Genomic DNA, 18,345 nt, shown 5'->3' with positions numbered 1-18,345 from the left:
AGGAGGACAATTTTATATTACAGGATGATTTATGTAAACTAGAAGCTTGGGCTGATAAATGGCAAATGAGCTTTAATGGGGATAAATGTAAGGTCATGCACTTGGGTAGAAGTAATAAGATGTATAATTATGTGCTTAATTCTAAAACTCTGGGCAAAACCGTCAATGAAAAAGACCTGGGTGTATGGGTGGATGACAAACTCATATTCAGTGGCCAGTGTCAAGCAGCTGCTACAAAGGCAAATAAAATAATGGGATGCATTAAAAGAGGCATAGATGCTCATGACGAGAACATAATTTTACCTCTATACAAGTCACTAGTTCGACCACACTTAGAATACTGTGCACAGTTCTGGTCTCCGGTGTATAAGAAAGATATAGCTGAACTGGAGCGGGTGCAGAGAAGAGCGACCAAGGTTATTAGAGGACTGGGGGGTCTGCAATACCAAGATAGGTTATTACACTTGGGGCTATTTAGTTTGGAAAAACGAAGACTAAGGGGTGATCTTATTTTAATGAATAAATATATGAGGGGACAGTACAAAGACCTTTCTGATGATCTCTTTAATCATAGCCCTGAGACAGGGACAAGGGGGCATCCTCTGCGTTTGGAGGAAAAAAGGTTTAAGCATAATAACAGACGCGGATTCTTTACTGTAAGGCCGGCGTCACACTTGCGAGTTTTACGGACATAAGAGCGCAGAATCTACGTCCGTAAAACTCGCAAAAAATACGGCACAATTATTCTCTATGCCCCTGCTCCTATTTGCCGTATTTTACTGATCAGTATTATACGGCTTTCTACGGCCGTACAAAATCGCAGCATGCTGCGTTTGTCACCGTACTGCGCAAGAAATACGCCAATGAAAGTCTATGGAAGCGTGAAAAATACGGATTACACACGGACAAGCAGTGTGACTTGCGAGAAATACGCAGCGCTGTTAGAGAGAAAAGCCGGCAATTCAGTGCGGTGTACAGTAAAATCACACTGACAGCTTACAGTCCAATAGGTAGAATAAATGTGTACACATAGAATAGGTATATATATATATATATATGTCAGTGAGACACATATATGTATATATATATTAATATTTATTCCAGCGCTATACAGCTTGAAAGCCGGTAATTCCAATACCGGCTTTTTCTTTCTCCTTCCTAAAACCCGACATGATTTGAGACATGGTTTACATACAGTAAACCATGTCTTCTCTCCATTTTTTTTGCAGATTCCACACTACTAACGTCAGTAGAGTGTATCTGCAAAATTTGGCCGTTCTAGCTCTTAAAATAAAGGGTTAAATGGCGGAAAAAATTGGCGTGGGCTCCCGCGCAATTTTCTCCGCCAGAGTAGTAAAGCCAGTGACTGAGGGCAGATATTAATAGCCTGGAGAGGGTCCACGGTTATTGGCCCCCCCCTGGCTAATAATATCTGCCCCCAGCCACCCCAGAAAAGGCACATCTGGAAGATGCGCCTATTCTGGCACTTGGCCACTCTCTTCCCATTCCCGTGTAGCGGTGGGATATGGGGTAATGAAGGGTTATTGCCACCTTGCTATTGTAAGGTGACATTAAGCCTAATTAATAATGGAGAGGCGTCAATTATGACACCTATCCATTATTAATCCAATTGTAGTGAAGGGTTAAATAAAACACAAACACATTATTTAAAATTATTTTAATGAAATAAAAACAATGGTTGTTGCAGTATTTTATTCAACGCCCAATCCAGTCACTGAAGACCCTCGTTCTGTGAGTAAAAAAACATAATAAACCAACAATATACTTAATATATTTTACTGTAGCCAGGGAGCTTTCTAGGTAATTTCCCACGATCTATGAACAGCCAGCAGAGGGCGCCTCACCGCAAATAAAGCTAAATATAGATCATTGATCTATTTTTAGCCTCATTCCCTGGGGTTTTGCAGCGAGGAGGAGCAGCCTGCATTAGCACAGCTCCTTGCTGCAAAATGTTTTAACCCCTTCAGAAGGATTTACATCGTTGGACGTTACAGATCTGCGGAGGGTAAGTATATTGTTGGTTTATTATGTTTTTTTACTCACAGAACGAGGGTCTTCAGTGACTGGATTGGGCGTTGAATAAAATACTGCAACAACCATTGTTTTTATTTCATTAAAATAATTTTAAATAATGTGTTTGTGTTTTATTTAACCCTTCACTACAATTGGATTAATAATGGATAGGTGTCATAATTGACGCCTCTCCATTATTAATTAGGCTTAATGTCACCTTACAATAGCAAGGTGGCATTAACCCTTCATTACCCCATATCCCACCGCTACACGGGAATGGGAAGAGAGTGGCCAAGTGCCAGAATAGGCGCATCTTCCAGATGTGCCTTTTCTGGGGTGGCTGGGGGCAGATATTATTAGCCAGGGGGGGGCCAATAACCGTGGACCCTCTCCAGGCTATTAATATCTGCCCTCAGTCACTGGCTTTACTACTCTGGCGGAGAAAATTGCGCGGGAGCCCACGCCAATTTTTTCCGCCATTTAACCCTTTATTTTAAGAGCTAGAACGGCCAAATTTTGCAGATACACACTACTGACATTAGTAGTGTGGAATCTGCAAAAAAAATGGAGAGAAGACATGGTTTACTGTATGTAAACCATGTCTCAAATCATGTCGGGTTTTAGGAAGGAGAAAGAAAAAGCCGGTAATTGAATTACCGGCTTTCAAGCTGTATAGCGCTGGAAAAAATATTAATATATATACATATATGTGTCTCACTGACATATATATATATATATATATATATATATATACCTATTCTACGTGTACACATTTATTCTACCTATTCTACTGTAAGCTGTCAGTGTGATTTTACTGTACACCGCACTGAATTACCGGCTTTTCTCTCTAATATATGTGTCTACTGACATATATATATATATATATATATATATATATATATATATATATATAGACAGTATATATATGTTTTTTTTTCTTTTTGGGACACATGGATCACTTCTATAGCGGTATGTTGGTTTTGCTAGCCTGCGAGAAAACCACGCAGTACGGATGACATACGGATTACATACGGTGGATGCCATGCGCAAAAAACGCTGACACACCCTGCCTACGGAGGAGCTACGGACCACTTTTTTCGGGACTTTTCAGCGTATTACGGCCGTAATATACGGACCGTATTGTTTTACGCTGTGTGTGACGCCGGCCTAAGAGCAGTGAGACTATGGAACTCTCTGCCATATGATGTTGTAATGAGTGATTCATTACTTAAATTTAAGAGGGGGCTGGATACATTTCTGGAAAAGTATAATGTTACAGGGTATATACACTAGATTCCTTGATAGGGCGTTGATCCAGGGAACTAGTCTGATTGCCGTATGTGGAGTCGGGAAGGAATTTTTTCCTCAATGTGGAGCTTACTCTTTGCCACATGGGTTTTTTTTGCCTTCCTCTGGATCAACATGTTAGGGCATGTTAGGTTAGGCTATGGGTTGAACTAGATGGACTTAAAGTCTTCCTTCAACCTTAATAACTATGTTACTATGAGGACCCCCTGGTAACACCTCCAGGCCAGATGATGGACTGCAGTGGGACGAGGACTCCCAGTTGACACTTCTAGACCAGATGATGGACTTAAAGGGACTCTGTCACCTGAATTTGGCGGGACTGGTTTTGGGTCATATGGGCAGAGTTTTCGGGTGTTTGATTCACCCTTTCCTTACCCGCTGGCTGCATGCTGGCTGCAATATTGGATTGAAGTTCATTCTCTGTCCTCCATAGTACACGCCTGCGCAAAGCAATCTTGCCTTGTGCAGGCGTGTACTATGGAGGACAGAGAATGAACTTCAATCCAATATTGCAGCCAGCATGCAGCCAGCGGGTAAGGAAAGGGTGAATCAAACACCCGAAAACTCCGCCCATATGACCCAAAACCAGTCCCGCCAAATTCAGGTGACAGAGTCCCTTTAAAAAGAGGGCCTCTTCCTAACACCTCCGTTCCAGCAACCGTAGTACGTCACAAACGTGCGCCACTGTTCGCAGCAAGGCGTCACTTGCCGGCCGGCTTAGCCCGGGCGCGCCACTTTTCACGCCCCTTTGTCTCCCTGCTCTCAGAACGCTGGATTGTGCCGTCATCGCGGAGTGGGCGGTGCCAGCGTCTGTGTCTCGCAGCCAATTGACCAATCTTTGTGTGAGCGCACGATGGAAAGAGAAGCCAGCCCCGCCCACCCGGCCAATGAAGGCGGAGAGCTCTCTGTGCAGCTGCTGTGGGCGTTACCTTCCGACCTGAGCGTCGTGCACGTGCAGCAAACAAAGGGCGAGCACGAGCACGGCTCGGGAGCGAGCGCCATAGGTAGCAGCGGCATGGATGAGCCCCGGGGAGAGGAGGAGCCGGGCGGAGAGAGCCCCCGGGGGCTACACGGAGATTCGGCAGGACAGACCGGCACCCGGGGGCGAGCTGCACAGGTGCTGTGCCGGGAAGCGCCCCAGTTGTCACACCATGACTCCGAGGAGCAGTGCCACATGCCAGTCCGGAGCCATGGCCGTCTGGAAGATGAAGAATCCTGCAGCGAACTCCTACTGGGCGAGGACCGGGCATGTGTGAGCGCCGCCGAGCGGACACCGCCGGGACACCCCCGGGAGCTGCCCGTGCCCGGCCCTGGAGCCCGGCCAGTGTGTGCGCCCTTCCCCGCCACTCAGGACTTTCCTCTTGTGCTGGACTCGCTCTCAGTGCTGGCACTCCACGATGATTCTGCGGAGGACGAGGCGCTGGACTCTGGGCTGCCCAGTCCAGACATGTTCGGGGAGATGACCGCGGAGCAGCTGCTGCTCTCAGGGGCCCGCAGGAGAGGGGCCAACATGACGGAGGGCGTCCCGGTGCCCAGCTCCGAGCATGTAGCCGAGATTGTGGGGCGCCAAGGTGAGTGGTACATGTGCACTGATGGAGGGGGGCCCTGGGGGTGTCTGCTGCCATCCTGGCACTGTATATACTGCACAGGTGTGTATGGTGCCCATTATAGGGCCCCGGGGGTGTCTGCTGCCATCCTGGCACTGTATATACTGCACAGGTGTGTATGGTGCCATCCTGGCACTGTATATACTGCACAGGTGTGTATGGTGCCCATTATAGTGCCCTGGGGGTGTCTGCTGCCATCCTGGCACTGTATATACTGCACAGGTGTGTATGGTGCCCATTATAGGGCCCCGGGGGTGTCTGCTGCCATCCTGGCACTGTATATACTGCACAGGTGTGTATGGTGCCATCCTGGCACTGTATATACTGCACAGGTGTGTATGGTGCCCATTATAGTGCCCTGGGGGTGTCTGCTGCCATCCTGGCACTGTATATACTGCACAGGTGTGTATGGTGCCCATTATAGTGCCCTGGGGGTGTCTGCTGCCATCCTGGCACTGTATATACTGCACAGGTGTGTATGGTGCCCATTATAGTGCCCTGGGGGTGTCTGCTGCCATCCTGGCACTGTATATACTGCACAGGTGTGTATGGTGCCCATTATAGTGCCCTGGGGGTGTCTGCTGCCATCCTGGCACTGTATATACTGCACAGGTGTGTATGGTGCCCATTATAGGGCCCCGGGGGTGTCTGCTGCCATCCTGGCACTGTATATACTGCACAGGTGTGTATGGTGCCCATTATAGTGCCCTGGGGTGTGTCTGCTGCCATCCTGGCACTGTATATACTGCACAGGTGTGTATGGTGCCCATTATAGGGCCCGAAGGGGTGTCTGCTGCCATCCCGTCACTGTATATGCTGCACAGGTGTGTATGGTGCCCATTATAGGGCCCCGGGGGTGTCTGCTGCCATCCCGCCACTGTATATACTGCACAGGTGTGTATGGTGCCCATTATAGGGCCCTGGGGTGTCTACTGCCATCCTGGCACTGTATATCCTGCACAGGTGTGTATGGTGCCCATTATAGGGCCCTGGGGTGTCTACTGCCATCCTGGCACTGTATATCCTGCACAGGTGTGTATGGTGCCCATTATAGGGCCCTGGGGTGCCTGCGGCCATCCTGTCACTGTCATCCTGTCACTGGCCATCCACACTTATCCCATCCCTAACCCACCTCTTCAACCTAACACTATCTTCTGGCACCTTCCCTTCTGCTTTCAAACATGCCACAATCAAGCCTATCCTTAAAAATCCAACCCTCGATCCAACTGCTATGTCCAGCCATCGCCCAATATCGCTGCTCCCATTCGCTTCCAAGCTTCTGGAGCAGCACGTCCACTCTGAACTTTCCTCCCACCTCTCATGTAACTTGCTCTTTGACAATTTGCAATCTGGTTTCTGCCCCCATCACTCAGCTGAGACAGCCCTGACCAAAATCACTAACGACCTACTTACCGCCAAAGCTAGACCTGTCTTCTGCTAGACCTGTCCTCTGCTTTCGACACAGTTGACCACTGCCTCCTACTACAGATCCTTTCCTCCTTTGGCATCAAAGACCTCGCCCTATCCTGGATCTCCTCGTACCTTTGTAACCGCACATTCAGCGTCTCCCACTCCCACACTATCTCTTCATCCCACCCTCTCTGTTGGAGTCCCACAAGGCTCTGTTCTAGGACCCCTACTCTTCTCAATCTATACACTTGGCTTGGGACAACTCATAAAGTCCCATGGATTCCAGTACTTACCTCTATGCTGACGACTTTCAGATCTACCTCTCTGGCCCAGACGTCACCGCTCTGCTGTCCAGAATCCCAGAGTGCCTATCAGCCATATCATCATCATCCTCCTTCTTCTCCTCTCGCTTCCTCAAACTCAATGTGGACAAATCTGAACTCCTCATCTTTCCTCCATCCAATAGATAAGTCAGGTAAGGAAGATCTATCTATCGCAATCAATGACATCGCTCTTTCCCCCATAGCGGAAGTCCGCTGCCTCGGAGTAACCTTCGACTCTGCCCTGTTCATCAAACCGCACAACCAAGCTCTATCCACCTCCTGTCGCCTCCAGCTCAAAAATATCTCCAGAATCCGTCCTTTCCTCAACCGTCAATCTACTAAAATGCTTGTACGAGCTCTCATCATCTCCCGCCTCGACTACTGCAACATCCTTTTCTGTGGCCTCACTAACACCCTTGCACCTCTTCAGTCCATTCTTAACTCTGCTGCCCAACTAAAATTCATCTCTCTCCTTGCTACTCCTATGCTCCCCCCCCTTCTGCAAATATCTTCACTGGCTCCCATTCCCTCAGCGTATCCAGTTCAAATTACTAATACTGACCTACAAAGCCATCCATAACCTGTCTCCTCCATATATCTCTGAACTATTCTCCCAATATCTTCCCTCCCGTAATCTCCGGTCCTACAAAGACATCCTTCTCTCCTTCACACTTATTTGCTCCTCATCCAATCGCCTCCAAGACTTCTCCCGAATATCCCCCATCCTCTGGAATTCTTTGCCACAACACGTCCGACTATCAACCACATTCAGATCCTTCAGATGGAACCTGAAAACCCATCTCTTCACGAAAGCCTACAGCCTGCACTGACCCCGCTGCCTCCTCATCACTACCGGAGCTACCGCTTCACCAACACCGGAGCTCCTGCAACCTACTGTCTACTTCCCCACCATCCTGTAGAATGTAAGCCCACAAGGGCAGGGTCCTCGCCCTTCTGTATCAGTCTGTCATTGTTAGTTTGTTACTGTACGTGATATCTGTAACTTGTATGTAACCCCTTCTCATGTACTGCACCATGGAATCAATGGTGCTATATAAATAAAAAATAATATACTGCACAGGTGTGTATGGTGCCCATTATAGGGCCCTGGGGTGTCTGCTGCCATCCCGGCACTGTATATACTGCACAGGTGTGTATGGTGCCCATTATAGGGCCCCGGGGGTGTCTGCTGCCATCCTGGCACTGTATATACTGCACAGGTGTGTATGGTGCCCATTATAGGGCCCTGGGGTGTCTGCTGCCATCCCGGCACTGTATATACTGCACAGGTGTGTATGGTGCCCATTATAGGGCCCTGGGGTGTCTGCTGCCATCCCGGCACTGTATATACTGCACAGGTGTGTATGGTGCCCATTATAGGGCCCTGGGGTGTCTGCTGCCATCCCGGCACTGTATATACTGCACAGGTGTGTATGGTGCCCATTATAGGGCCCTGGGGTGTCTGCTGCCATCCCGCCACTGTATATACTGCACAGGTGTGTATGGTGCCCATTATAGGGCCCCGGGGGTGTCTGCTGCCATCTCGGCACTGTATATACTGCACAGGTGTGTATGGTGCCCATTATAGGGCCCTGGGGGTGTCTGCTGCCATCCCGCCACTGTATATACTGCACAGGTGTGTATGGTGCCCATTATAGAGCCTTGGGGGTGTCTGCTCCCCTGTCACAGAATACACAAGAGCTAGGTGGATACCTGAATATTCACATCTGGCAGTTTCGGACGAACAAATACAAATAAGGCTACGTTCACATTAGCGTTGCGTCGGCGGCGCGACGCACGCTAAAACGCGCGCAAAAACGCGCGCGTTTTGCGACGCGTGCGTCGTTTTCCGACGAAAATCGGACGCACAGAAAATGCTACATGTAGCGTTTTCTTGCGTCCGACGCTAGCGTCGGAAACGACGCACGTGGCGAAAAACGCCACCAAAACGACGCACGCGTCCCCTATGTTAAACATAGGGGCGCGTCGCCGCTGCGTCGCCGGCGCAACAGCGACGCACATTGGCGGAACGCCAAAGTTCATGTTTGGGCACCAGAACAGTACCTGAAACGGATCCCCATTCACTTGAATAGGGGGCCCTAACATCCTGTGTTTGCTACACTGTCATGTGCATGATAATGCGGCAAACACCGTTTCGGACTGGTGGTAAAATTATCACCGCTGGTCGGACAGCCGCGGATCCCATGCTGTCAAATGACAGTGTGAGTGCTCAGCTGTGACCGGAGGTGTAAACTTTATTCATCACCTGGCTCCTAGGCTGTAAATAAATAATAATTAACAAAAAAAAAAAACCCCAGCATAGGTTACCTTGTGTTTTTGATAGCCAGGCACAATTCACATCTGTGGGCTGCAACCCTCAGCTTCAGCAAGGCTGGTTATCCAGAATGGAGGGATGGTAAGGGGCCACGGACATTGCCCCTCAGCCAAAAAAAAGCAGCCACCCAGAAAAGGCGCCTCTATTAGGCCATGTTCACACAGTGCGTTTTTTACCGCGGAACCGCGGCGGTTTTGCCGCTGCGGTTCCGCAGCTGTTTTCCATGCAGGGTACAGTACACTGTACCCTATGGAAAACAGGACACACTGTGCACATGGTCCGGAAATTGTAAAAAAAAAGACGCGCTGAATAGCTCCCGGAAAAAAGAAGGAGCATGTCAATTCTTTTTCCGGAGCCGCAGCGGTTCTGCACCCATAGACCTCCATTGTGAGGTCCAAACCGCAGTAAAACCCGCAGATCAAAAATATATCTGCGGGTTTTACTGCGATTTGATGTGCAGAACCGCTGCAGCAGGAAGTGCGGGGAGCGGGCGGAAGTGCGTGGGCGGAGTGTGGCTGCCCCCCCCGTGCTCCGATCCCGCCCCCCCGTGCTCCGATGCCCCCCCCAGTGCTCTGATGCCCCCCCCGTGCCCTAATCTCCCCCCCTTATACTCACCCGGCGTCCCGGTGTCCGTCCGGCCGTCTTCTCCCTGGGCGCCGCCATCTTGCAAAATGGCGGGCGCATGCGCAGTGCGCCCGCCGAATCTGCCTGCCGGCAGATTCGTTCCAAAGTGCATTTTGATCACTGAGATAGGTTATATCTCAGTGATCAAAATAAAAAAATAGTAAATGACACCCCCCCCCCTTTGTCACCTCCATAGGTAGGGACAATAAAAAAAAATAAAGAATTTTTTTTTTTTTTTTCCACTAAGGTTAGAATAGGGTTAGGGGTAGGGTTAGGGGTAGGGTTAGGGGTAGGGTTAGGGTTAGGGTATTTTCAGCCATTTTAACCCTAAAAAAATTCCTAGAAAACACACAGACTCTGGCTAGAAAACTGCATCAAAAAAACGCATCAAAAAACGCATCAAAAACGGACCAAAAAAGGACCTGCGTTTTCTGCCAAGAGCTGCAGTTTTTTAAAAAAACAGTCAGGAAAAAAAAAGGATGGAAATCCTGAACGTGTGAACATACCCTTAGACTCTCCAATTCTGGATCTTTGCCTGGCTCTTCCCACTTGCCTTGTGGTGGCAAGTGGGGTTGATGTCCCCTTTGTATTGTCAGGTAACATCAAGCCCACGTATTGGTAATGGAGAGGCGTCTATAAGACACCAATCCATTACTAATGCTATGGTTATATGGTAAATAAAGACACAGCCAAAGTAAAGTCCTTCATTAGAAATGAAACAAAAGACACTTTTCCACTTTAATTAAAAATAACAACCGTTGTACTCACTAATCGCCTAATTCCATTGTCTCCTGTAATAAAACAAAAATTAAAAAATATCCCTCACCTGTCCGTCGTTCTGCACACGCCGTAATCCATATCTGGGGGACATGTGCTGCTTGGGGACCCCCTCCATTCTTGATGAGCCTTGATGAGAGCTGAGGATTGCAGCCCCCAGCTGTGAATTTTGCCTGGCTGGTTATCAAAAATACAGCGTTGAAGTCCTGCTATACTCACCATCCGCCGCCTTTCCTGCTCCTCGGGACGCTCCGGTGACTGCTCCATTGCAAGCGGCAGCTTCCGGTCCCAAGGCTGGTATGAGCGCAGGACATGTGATGACGTCGCGGTCACATGACCGTGAGGTCATGGCAGGTCCTTGTCGCATACAATCCTTGCCACCGGAACCTGCCGCTTGCATGGAACGGTCACCGGAGCGGGGAAATGCGGCGGATGGTGAGTATAGCAGGTTTGTTTTTTTTATTCAACATGACATATTTTTACTATTGATGCTGCATAGGCAGCATCAATAGTAAATAGTTGGGGGGACACAGGGTTAATAGCAGCGGCAACGGAGTGCGTTACACCGCGGCCCGTTACCGCTGCCATTAACCCTGTGTGAGCGGTGACTGGAGGGGATTATGGAGCTGGTGCCGGGCACTTACTGTAGGGGAGAGACTAATCGGACTGTGCCCGTCGCTGATTGGTCGTGGCCGCCATGACAGGCAGCTGCCGAGACCAATCAGCGACGCGGGATTTCTATTATGGAAGTTGAGGACAGAAAGACGGAAGTACCCCTTAGACAATTATATACTAGACTAGATGGTGCCCGATTCTAACGTATTGGGTATTCTAGATTATGCATGTCCACGTAGTATATTGCCCGGCCACGTAGTATATTGCCCGGCCACTTAGTATATTGCCCGGCTACGTAGTATACAACACAGATCCACGTAGTATATTGCCCAGCTACGTAGTATATTGCCCAGTGACGTAGCATACAGCACAGAGCCATGTAGTATATTGCCCAACCACATAGTATATTGCCTAGCCACGTATGTCACAGGTTAAAAAATAAACATACTCCCCTTCCGATCCGAGGGCCCCTTGTAGTTCTAACATACTCACCATACTTGTAGTTCTGTCGCCTGTGCGAGGTCCAGGCGGCAGCTTCCGGTCCCAGCCTGCTCGCGCAGGGCCTGTGATGTCGTCGCGGTCACATGACCATGACGTCACGGCAGGTCCTTCTGCCAGACGATCTGTGCCAACGGAACGTGGTGGTTGTATCGCGAGGAGCGGGAAAGGCGGCGTAGGTGAGTATATAATCGTTTTTTATTTTTTTAATTATTTTTAACAGATGTTTTTACTATTGGCGCTGCATAGGCCGCGTCAATAGTAAAAAACTTGGTCACACAGGGTTAATAGCAGCGGTAACGGAGTCCGTTACCCGCGGCATAACGCGGTCCGTTACCCGCTGGCATTAACCCTGTGTGAGGGCAGACTGGAGGGGTGTATGTGGGCGCCGGGCAGTCAGTGCGGGGAGTAAGGAGCGGCCATTTTCTTCCGGACTGTGCGCGTCGCTGATTGGTCGCGGCAGCAATGACAGGCAGCTGCCGAGACCAATCAGCGAACGAATAACCGTGACAGAAGGACAGGCAGACAGCCGGAAGTACCCCTTAGAATCGGGCCACCATCTATATATAATTGTCTAACTCATCGGGTATTCTAGAATATACATGTCCACGTAGCATATTGCCCAGCGGCGAAGTCTATTGCCCAGCCACGCAGTCTATTGCCCAGCCACGTATGTAACCGGTTAAAAAAGAGTTAAAATAAAAACTAAACATATACTCACGTTCCGAGGGGCCCCTTGTAGTCCTGTCGCCTGTGTGAGGTGCACGCGGAAGCTTCCGATCCCAGGGTTGGTATGAGCGCAGGACCTGTGATGACGTCGCGGTCACATAACCGTGACGTTATGGAAGGTCCTTCTCGCATACCATCCATGGCCCCGTATCCTGCCGCTTGCACTGCCGAGGAGAGGACGCGACGGCGGAGGGTGAGAATAACCTTTTTTTTTTTTTTATTATTATTATTTGTAACATTAGATCTTTTTACTATTGATGCCGCATACACATCATCAATAGTAAAAAGCTGGTCACACAGGGTTAATGGAGTGCGTTACACCGCGGTCCATTAACGCTGGCATTAACCCTGTGTGAGGGCTGACAGGAGAGGAGTACGGAGCGGGCACTGACTGCGGGGTGGAAGGACCTGCCATTTTTCTGCTGGACTGTGCTGGTCGCTGATTGGTTACGGCAAAACAGCCATGACCAATCAGCGACTTGGATTTCCATGACAGACAGAGGCCGCGACCAATGAATATCCGTGACAGACAGACGGAAGTGACCCTTATACTTATAGTATCTACTATATAATTGTCTGTATATGTATCTTATCTATATCTATCTCACATACCGTATACACTCGAGTATAAGCCGACCTCCCCCCCCCCCCTTCCCCTCTTAATTTTGCCACAAAAAAACTGGGAAAGCTTATTGCCTTGAGTATAAGCCTAGGGTAGAAAATGCAGGAGCTACCGGTAAATGTCAAAAACAAAAGTAAAATTAATTGAGACATCAGTAGGTTAAGTGTTTTTGAATATCCATATTGAATCAGGAGCCCCATATAATGCTCCATACAGTTCATGATGGGCCCCATAAGATGCTCCATACAAAATATGCCCCATATAATGCTCCATATTAAAATATGCCCCATATAATGCTGCATAAAGGTTAATAATGGCCCCATAAGTGCTCCATAGAAACATTTGCCCCATACAATGCTGCATAAAGGTTGATGGTCCCATAGGATGATCCATGCATTATTGCCCAATAAGATGCTCCACACATCATTCCCCATACAATGCTCCACACATTATTCCCCATACGATGCGCCATACGTTGTGGCCCCATACAATGCTCCATACGTTGTGGCCCCATATGCTGTTGCTGCGATTAAAATAAAAAATCATATACTCGACTCTCTTCGCTCAGGCCCCCGACACTTGCGATAGTCACCTTCCTCGTTCTACGCTCCGCTCTGTCTTCCGTCCTTTGCATTGACTGTTCAGGCAGAGGGCAGCACGCACACTAATCGCGCCCTCTGACCTGAACAGTTAGTGCAAAGGATGAAAGACAGAGCGGCGCGCAGCGGTGGAATGAGGAAGGTGACTATCGCGCAATGCTCTCCTCCGATATACTCACCTGCTCCCGGCGCGGTTCCTGGCAGCGTCTCACTGTCAGATGGTCTCCGGGAGCCGGCGGCATCTTCCTGTGTTCAGCGGTCACTTACTGCTCATTACAGTAATGAATATGCGTCCATATTCATTACTTTAATGAGCGGTACCACGTGACCGCTGAACACAGGAAGAGCTGCCCGGAGACCATGGGACATGCAGGTACAGCGCCAGGAGCAGGTGAGTATATCACAGCCCAAAAAAGTGGGCTGAAAATCTCGGCTTATTCTCGAGTATATACGGTATCTACTATATAATTGTCTAAGGGTCACTTCCGTCCGTCTGTCTTTCTGTCTGTCACGGATATTCATTGGTCGCGGCCTCTCATGGAAATCCAAGTCGCTGATTGGTCATGGCTGTTTTGCCACGACCAATCAGTGACTAGCACAGTCCGGCGGAAAAATGGCCGCTCCTTCCTCCCCGCAGTCAGTGCCCGCTCCGTACTCTCCTCTAGTCAGCGCTCACACAGGGTTAATGGCAGCGTTGACCACGGTGTAACGCACTCGGTTAACGCTGCTATTAACCCTGTGTGACCAACTTTTTACTATTCATGCTGCCTATGCCGCATCAATAGTAAAAAGATCTAATGTTAAAAATAATAAAAAAATAAAAAATAGTTATATACTCACCATCCGTCGGATCAGGAACAGGCCTTTCCCGCTCTTCGTGACGCCCCTGTGACCGCTCCATGCATTGAGGTCTCACGAGATTATGATGTGCGGTCTCGCGAGACTGCTACGTCATCATCTTGCGAGACCGCAATGCACTCTTCAGACCGGAGCGCGTGAGGAGCGTCGGTAACCGCTTCGATCCGGGGGCCAACGGAGGGTGAGTACCGTATATAACTATTTTATTTTCATTCTTTTTTTTCTTTTCTTTTTTTTTTTCCTAACATGGATATGATGCCCACATTCCTATATACTGCGTGGGCTGTGCAATATATTACGTGGGCTGTATTATATACTACTGCGCGGGCTAGCATATTCTAGAATATCTATATATATCTCGTCTAATTCTGTCTGTCTGTAACGGAAATCCTGTGTCGCTGATTATTGGAGCAGAATTTAACCCCCCACTCGCAGTGCGACGTAGTTCACTCGCGTTTACTGGACAAGTTCTGTCAGTCATAGTGCCACATAGGCTACGTTCACGTTAGCGTTTTGCGTGTTTGCGTCGGACGACGCATGCGTCATGCGCCCCTAGACTTAACATGGGGGACGCATGGACATGCGTTGTGCGACGCATGCGTTTTTTTTGCCGCAAGCGTCGGGCGCATAAAACGCAACAAGTTGCATTTTTCTTGCGTCCAAATTTTGGCAAAAAAGGACGCATGCGTCGCAAAACGCAGTGTTTTTGCGTGCGTTTTGGTGCGTTTTTATTTGCGTTGTGCGCCGCTGCATCGGCGTAGCCATAGTGTTACGTTTACTCAATAATTTCTCAGTCACAGTCCCATATAATTCATTCACGTTTACTTCATAAATAAACTACATACATATTCTAGAATACTCGATGCGTTCGAATCGGGCCACCATCTAGTATATTATAAATATATATATTACAGTGCGGGAGCTGGATGATGAATACTCCCATCAGCCACTCCTGCTTTCACTGTTTAGCAGCAGCAGGCGTCGGATGATGGGAGCTGTAGTCCCAACAGCTGGCACCATTAATCGAAGGTAAACTTTATACCTCCGATCACAGCTGCGCGCTCACTCTGTCATTTAGCAGCGTGGGAGCTGCGGCTGTCTGACTGGCGCTGATGATTTTACTGCCGGTCAAAAATGGTTTTTGTTGCCCTGTCATGTGCATGATAGAGTGGCACTGGCAAACCTGGGAGCCGGACCACAACAGTAAGGGTCTGTGCACACGTTATGGATTTGGCTGCGGATCCGCAGCAGTTTTCCATGCGATGTACAGTACCATGTAAACCTATGGAAAACCAAATCCGCAGTGCCCATGGTTCGGAAAATACCGCGTGGAAACGCTGCAGTTTATTTTCCGCAGCATGTCAATTCATTGTGCGGAATCCGCACCATTTTACACCTATTCCATTATAGGAATCCACAGGTGGACTCTGCACGTAAAACGCAGGTCATTTTACCTGCGCATTCTTCAGAATCCGCTCAAAAATCCGCAGAGGAATCCGCAACGTGTGCACAATACCCTTACACTGACTTCCTGGTGAAGTCCGTGTTCGGTGTCGCCCATTTCTACATCAGACATACCATCCTGTATATACTGCACAGGTGTGTATGGTGTCCATTATAGAGCCCCCTGGCTGTTTGCTCACATCCCGTCACTGTATACACCAGAAATAACATACTGTGTATCTGTTCCATTGAGGGTTTTGTCTGAATCTCTTTTATTTTGGAGATTTACATGGAAACCCCCGATGTAGATGCTCTGGATAAATGTGAGCCAAACCTTATTGGTAATGTTTTGGAGGCAGAATGAACAAAAAACAGCAGTTGGGGATTTTTCATTTCCATACAACTTTTTCTTGTGTATGTTTTTTCTTTTTTTTTTTTCCCATGTACCGTATATACTCGAGTATAAGGCGACCCCCCCCCCCCCCCCTAATTTTGCCACAAAAAACTGGGAAAACTTAATGACTCGAGCATAAGCCTAGGGTGGAAAATGCAGCAGCTGCCAGGAAATTTCAAAAATAAAAATAGATGCCATTAAAAGTAAAATTAATTGAGCCATCAGTAGGTTAAGTGTTTATGAATATCCATATTGAATCAGGAGCCCCATATAATGCTCCATACAGTTTATGATGGGCTCCATATTAAAATATGCCCCATATAATGCTGCACAAATGTTGATCATGACTAGGGTTGAGCGACTTTTACTTTTTTAGGGTCGAGTCAGGTTTCACGAAACCCGACTATCTCAAAAGTCGAGTCGAGTGAAATCGGCCGATTATTGGGAAGTCGGGGATCGACCGAAACAAGAAACCCAATGCAAGTCAATGGGGAAGCATAGTCGGCAGTGAGTGGAGGCCAGGAAAACGCCTACAGTGCCCATTTTAATGGCAAAAGCATCCATTCTTGGTACTGAAGCTTGTCAATCTTAATTTACCTTATAATAATAGTTAGGCATTGGACATTGGGGGTCATTTGGCTAAAGTTGGGGGTATGGCTGGGTCAAGTATTTAGTGGGCCCACGGCAGTGGAGCAGGGAGAGGTAAGTATTTAAACTTTGCAAGTGCTGTGATCCTGAGCAAGCAGGGGGGGCCCACTCGTTGGCACTGGCACAGGGCCCATCAAAGTACGGCGGTGTGTTTGCACGGCGGGGGCGCCTCCCACCGGCAGCGACACTTTTGCGTACTATGAGGGGCCCTATGCCAGTGACGTCGCCAACGGGTATCTCCCCCCCCCCCCCCCCCCCCACCTGATGAAGGAACCTGCACTTTCATCTGCACCTTCCTCTTTGTCCCCGTGTAAGGTGGTATAGTATGTGGGAAGGGGAACCTCACTTTCAGCAGGGTCAGAATCTGGCTGTGTAGCGTGCAAGGGGAATGTAGCGGTCTGGGTCAATGTACCAGCAGAGTCATCTAGCACTGGCTGGGCAATGGGCAGGATGAGGAGGAAACACAGATATAGTCCCAAATACAAAAGTAGGCAAAAAGCAGTTAAAAATTGGTAACCGGACTAACCAGGCGGCATTGCTTTGTTCAGTGGAGGACAACTGTAATGAGAGGCTGACACAGTGAGTAGGCCCAAATCAGTAAGTAGTCTAAATGCAGTTCAAAATTGGTAACAGTAGTAAACAGGCAGACACCATTAGTAGGCCCCAACCTAACTAGTAGGCCAAATTCAGTTGTTCCATTTAACAACTATTTAACAAGAGCCTGAAGATAGAAGCTCAGGAAAGGCAACCAGGAGAACACCTTGGAGCGGCAGACACTGTTAGTAGGCCCCAACCAAACTAGTAGCCCCACTGCAGTTTTAAAATTCCGATAGGCTGAAAACCTGATAATTGCAGGTCATTTTTTTTTTTTTTTAAGAGGACAGCTGTATTGAGTGGCACAGACAGACACTGCTAGTAGGCCTTACACCACAAAGTTGGCTTGATGCAGGTTTAAAAAAGGTTACATGGGTACATGGTCGGCATTGGTGTGGTCAGTGGAGGACAATTGGAAGGAGGGACCGCAGACAGACTTAGTAGGCCTAAAATAACAAAAGGAGGCTCAATGCAGTTTCAATTATCTTGCAGGGGTACACAGGCAGCATTGGTGTGGTCAGCGGAGGACAATTGGAAGGAGTGTCTGACACAGTTAGTACTCCAAAATAATACATAGATGTTAATGTCTCGCAAAAAAACAAAACAAACAAAAAAAAAAGGGTGGCATACTTAGGTACAGGGGTGGGCTCCTCTGCTGACTTTCAGACATTGTTATTTGGCGCAAAGTATTTACTGGTGTAAATGTAGGACAGGGCCACTAAATATTTTAAGTAGCATCATACATGTCAACACATTGGTATTGTCAGTGCCAGGCATTGAAGGATGTCAGCGCATAGACTAAACAGCGGTGGAGCAGTGACGGATAATTTTGCAAGTGGTAGAGCACAGTTTGGGGTGGGGGGGCACTCTCTCGTGCCCGGCGGTACAGGCCCATGGCCCCTCATGTTACAACGGTGTGTCTGACGT

General features: G+C 48.5%; 1 protein-coding gene across 1 annotated transcript in view; it reads left to right on the top strand.

The window, feature by feature from the left end:
- Nucleotides 1–4,325: 4,325 nt before the first annotated feature.
- Nucleotides 4,326–18,345, top strand: part of LOC138651553 (RNA-binding protein MEX3B-like) — a 30,394-nt gene continuing 16,374 nt past the window's right edge. Inside the window, exon 1 of the mRNA XM_069741849.1 lies at nt 4,326–4,913. Within this exon, the coding sequence (XP_069597950.1) occupies nt 4,358–4,913 (556 nt within the window). The 5' untranslated portion in view covers nt 4,326–4,357. The remainder of the gene's footprint in view (nt 4,914–18,345) is intronic.

This window comes from Ranitomeya imitator, chromosome 1 (genome assembly GCF_032444005.1).
Source record: "Ranitomeya imitator isolate aRanImi1 chromosome 1, aRanImi1.pri, whole genome shotgun sequence".
Lineage (NCBI taxonomy): Eukaryota > Metazoa > Chordata > Amphibia > Anura > Dendrobatidae > Ranitomeya > Ranitomeya imitator.
The sequence above is the reverse complement of the archived record's forward strand: the minus strand, read 5'-3'. Positions and strand labels throughout refer to the sequence as shown.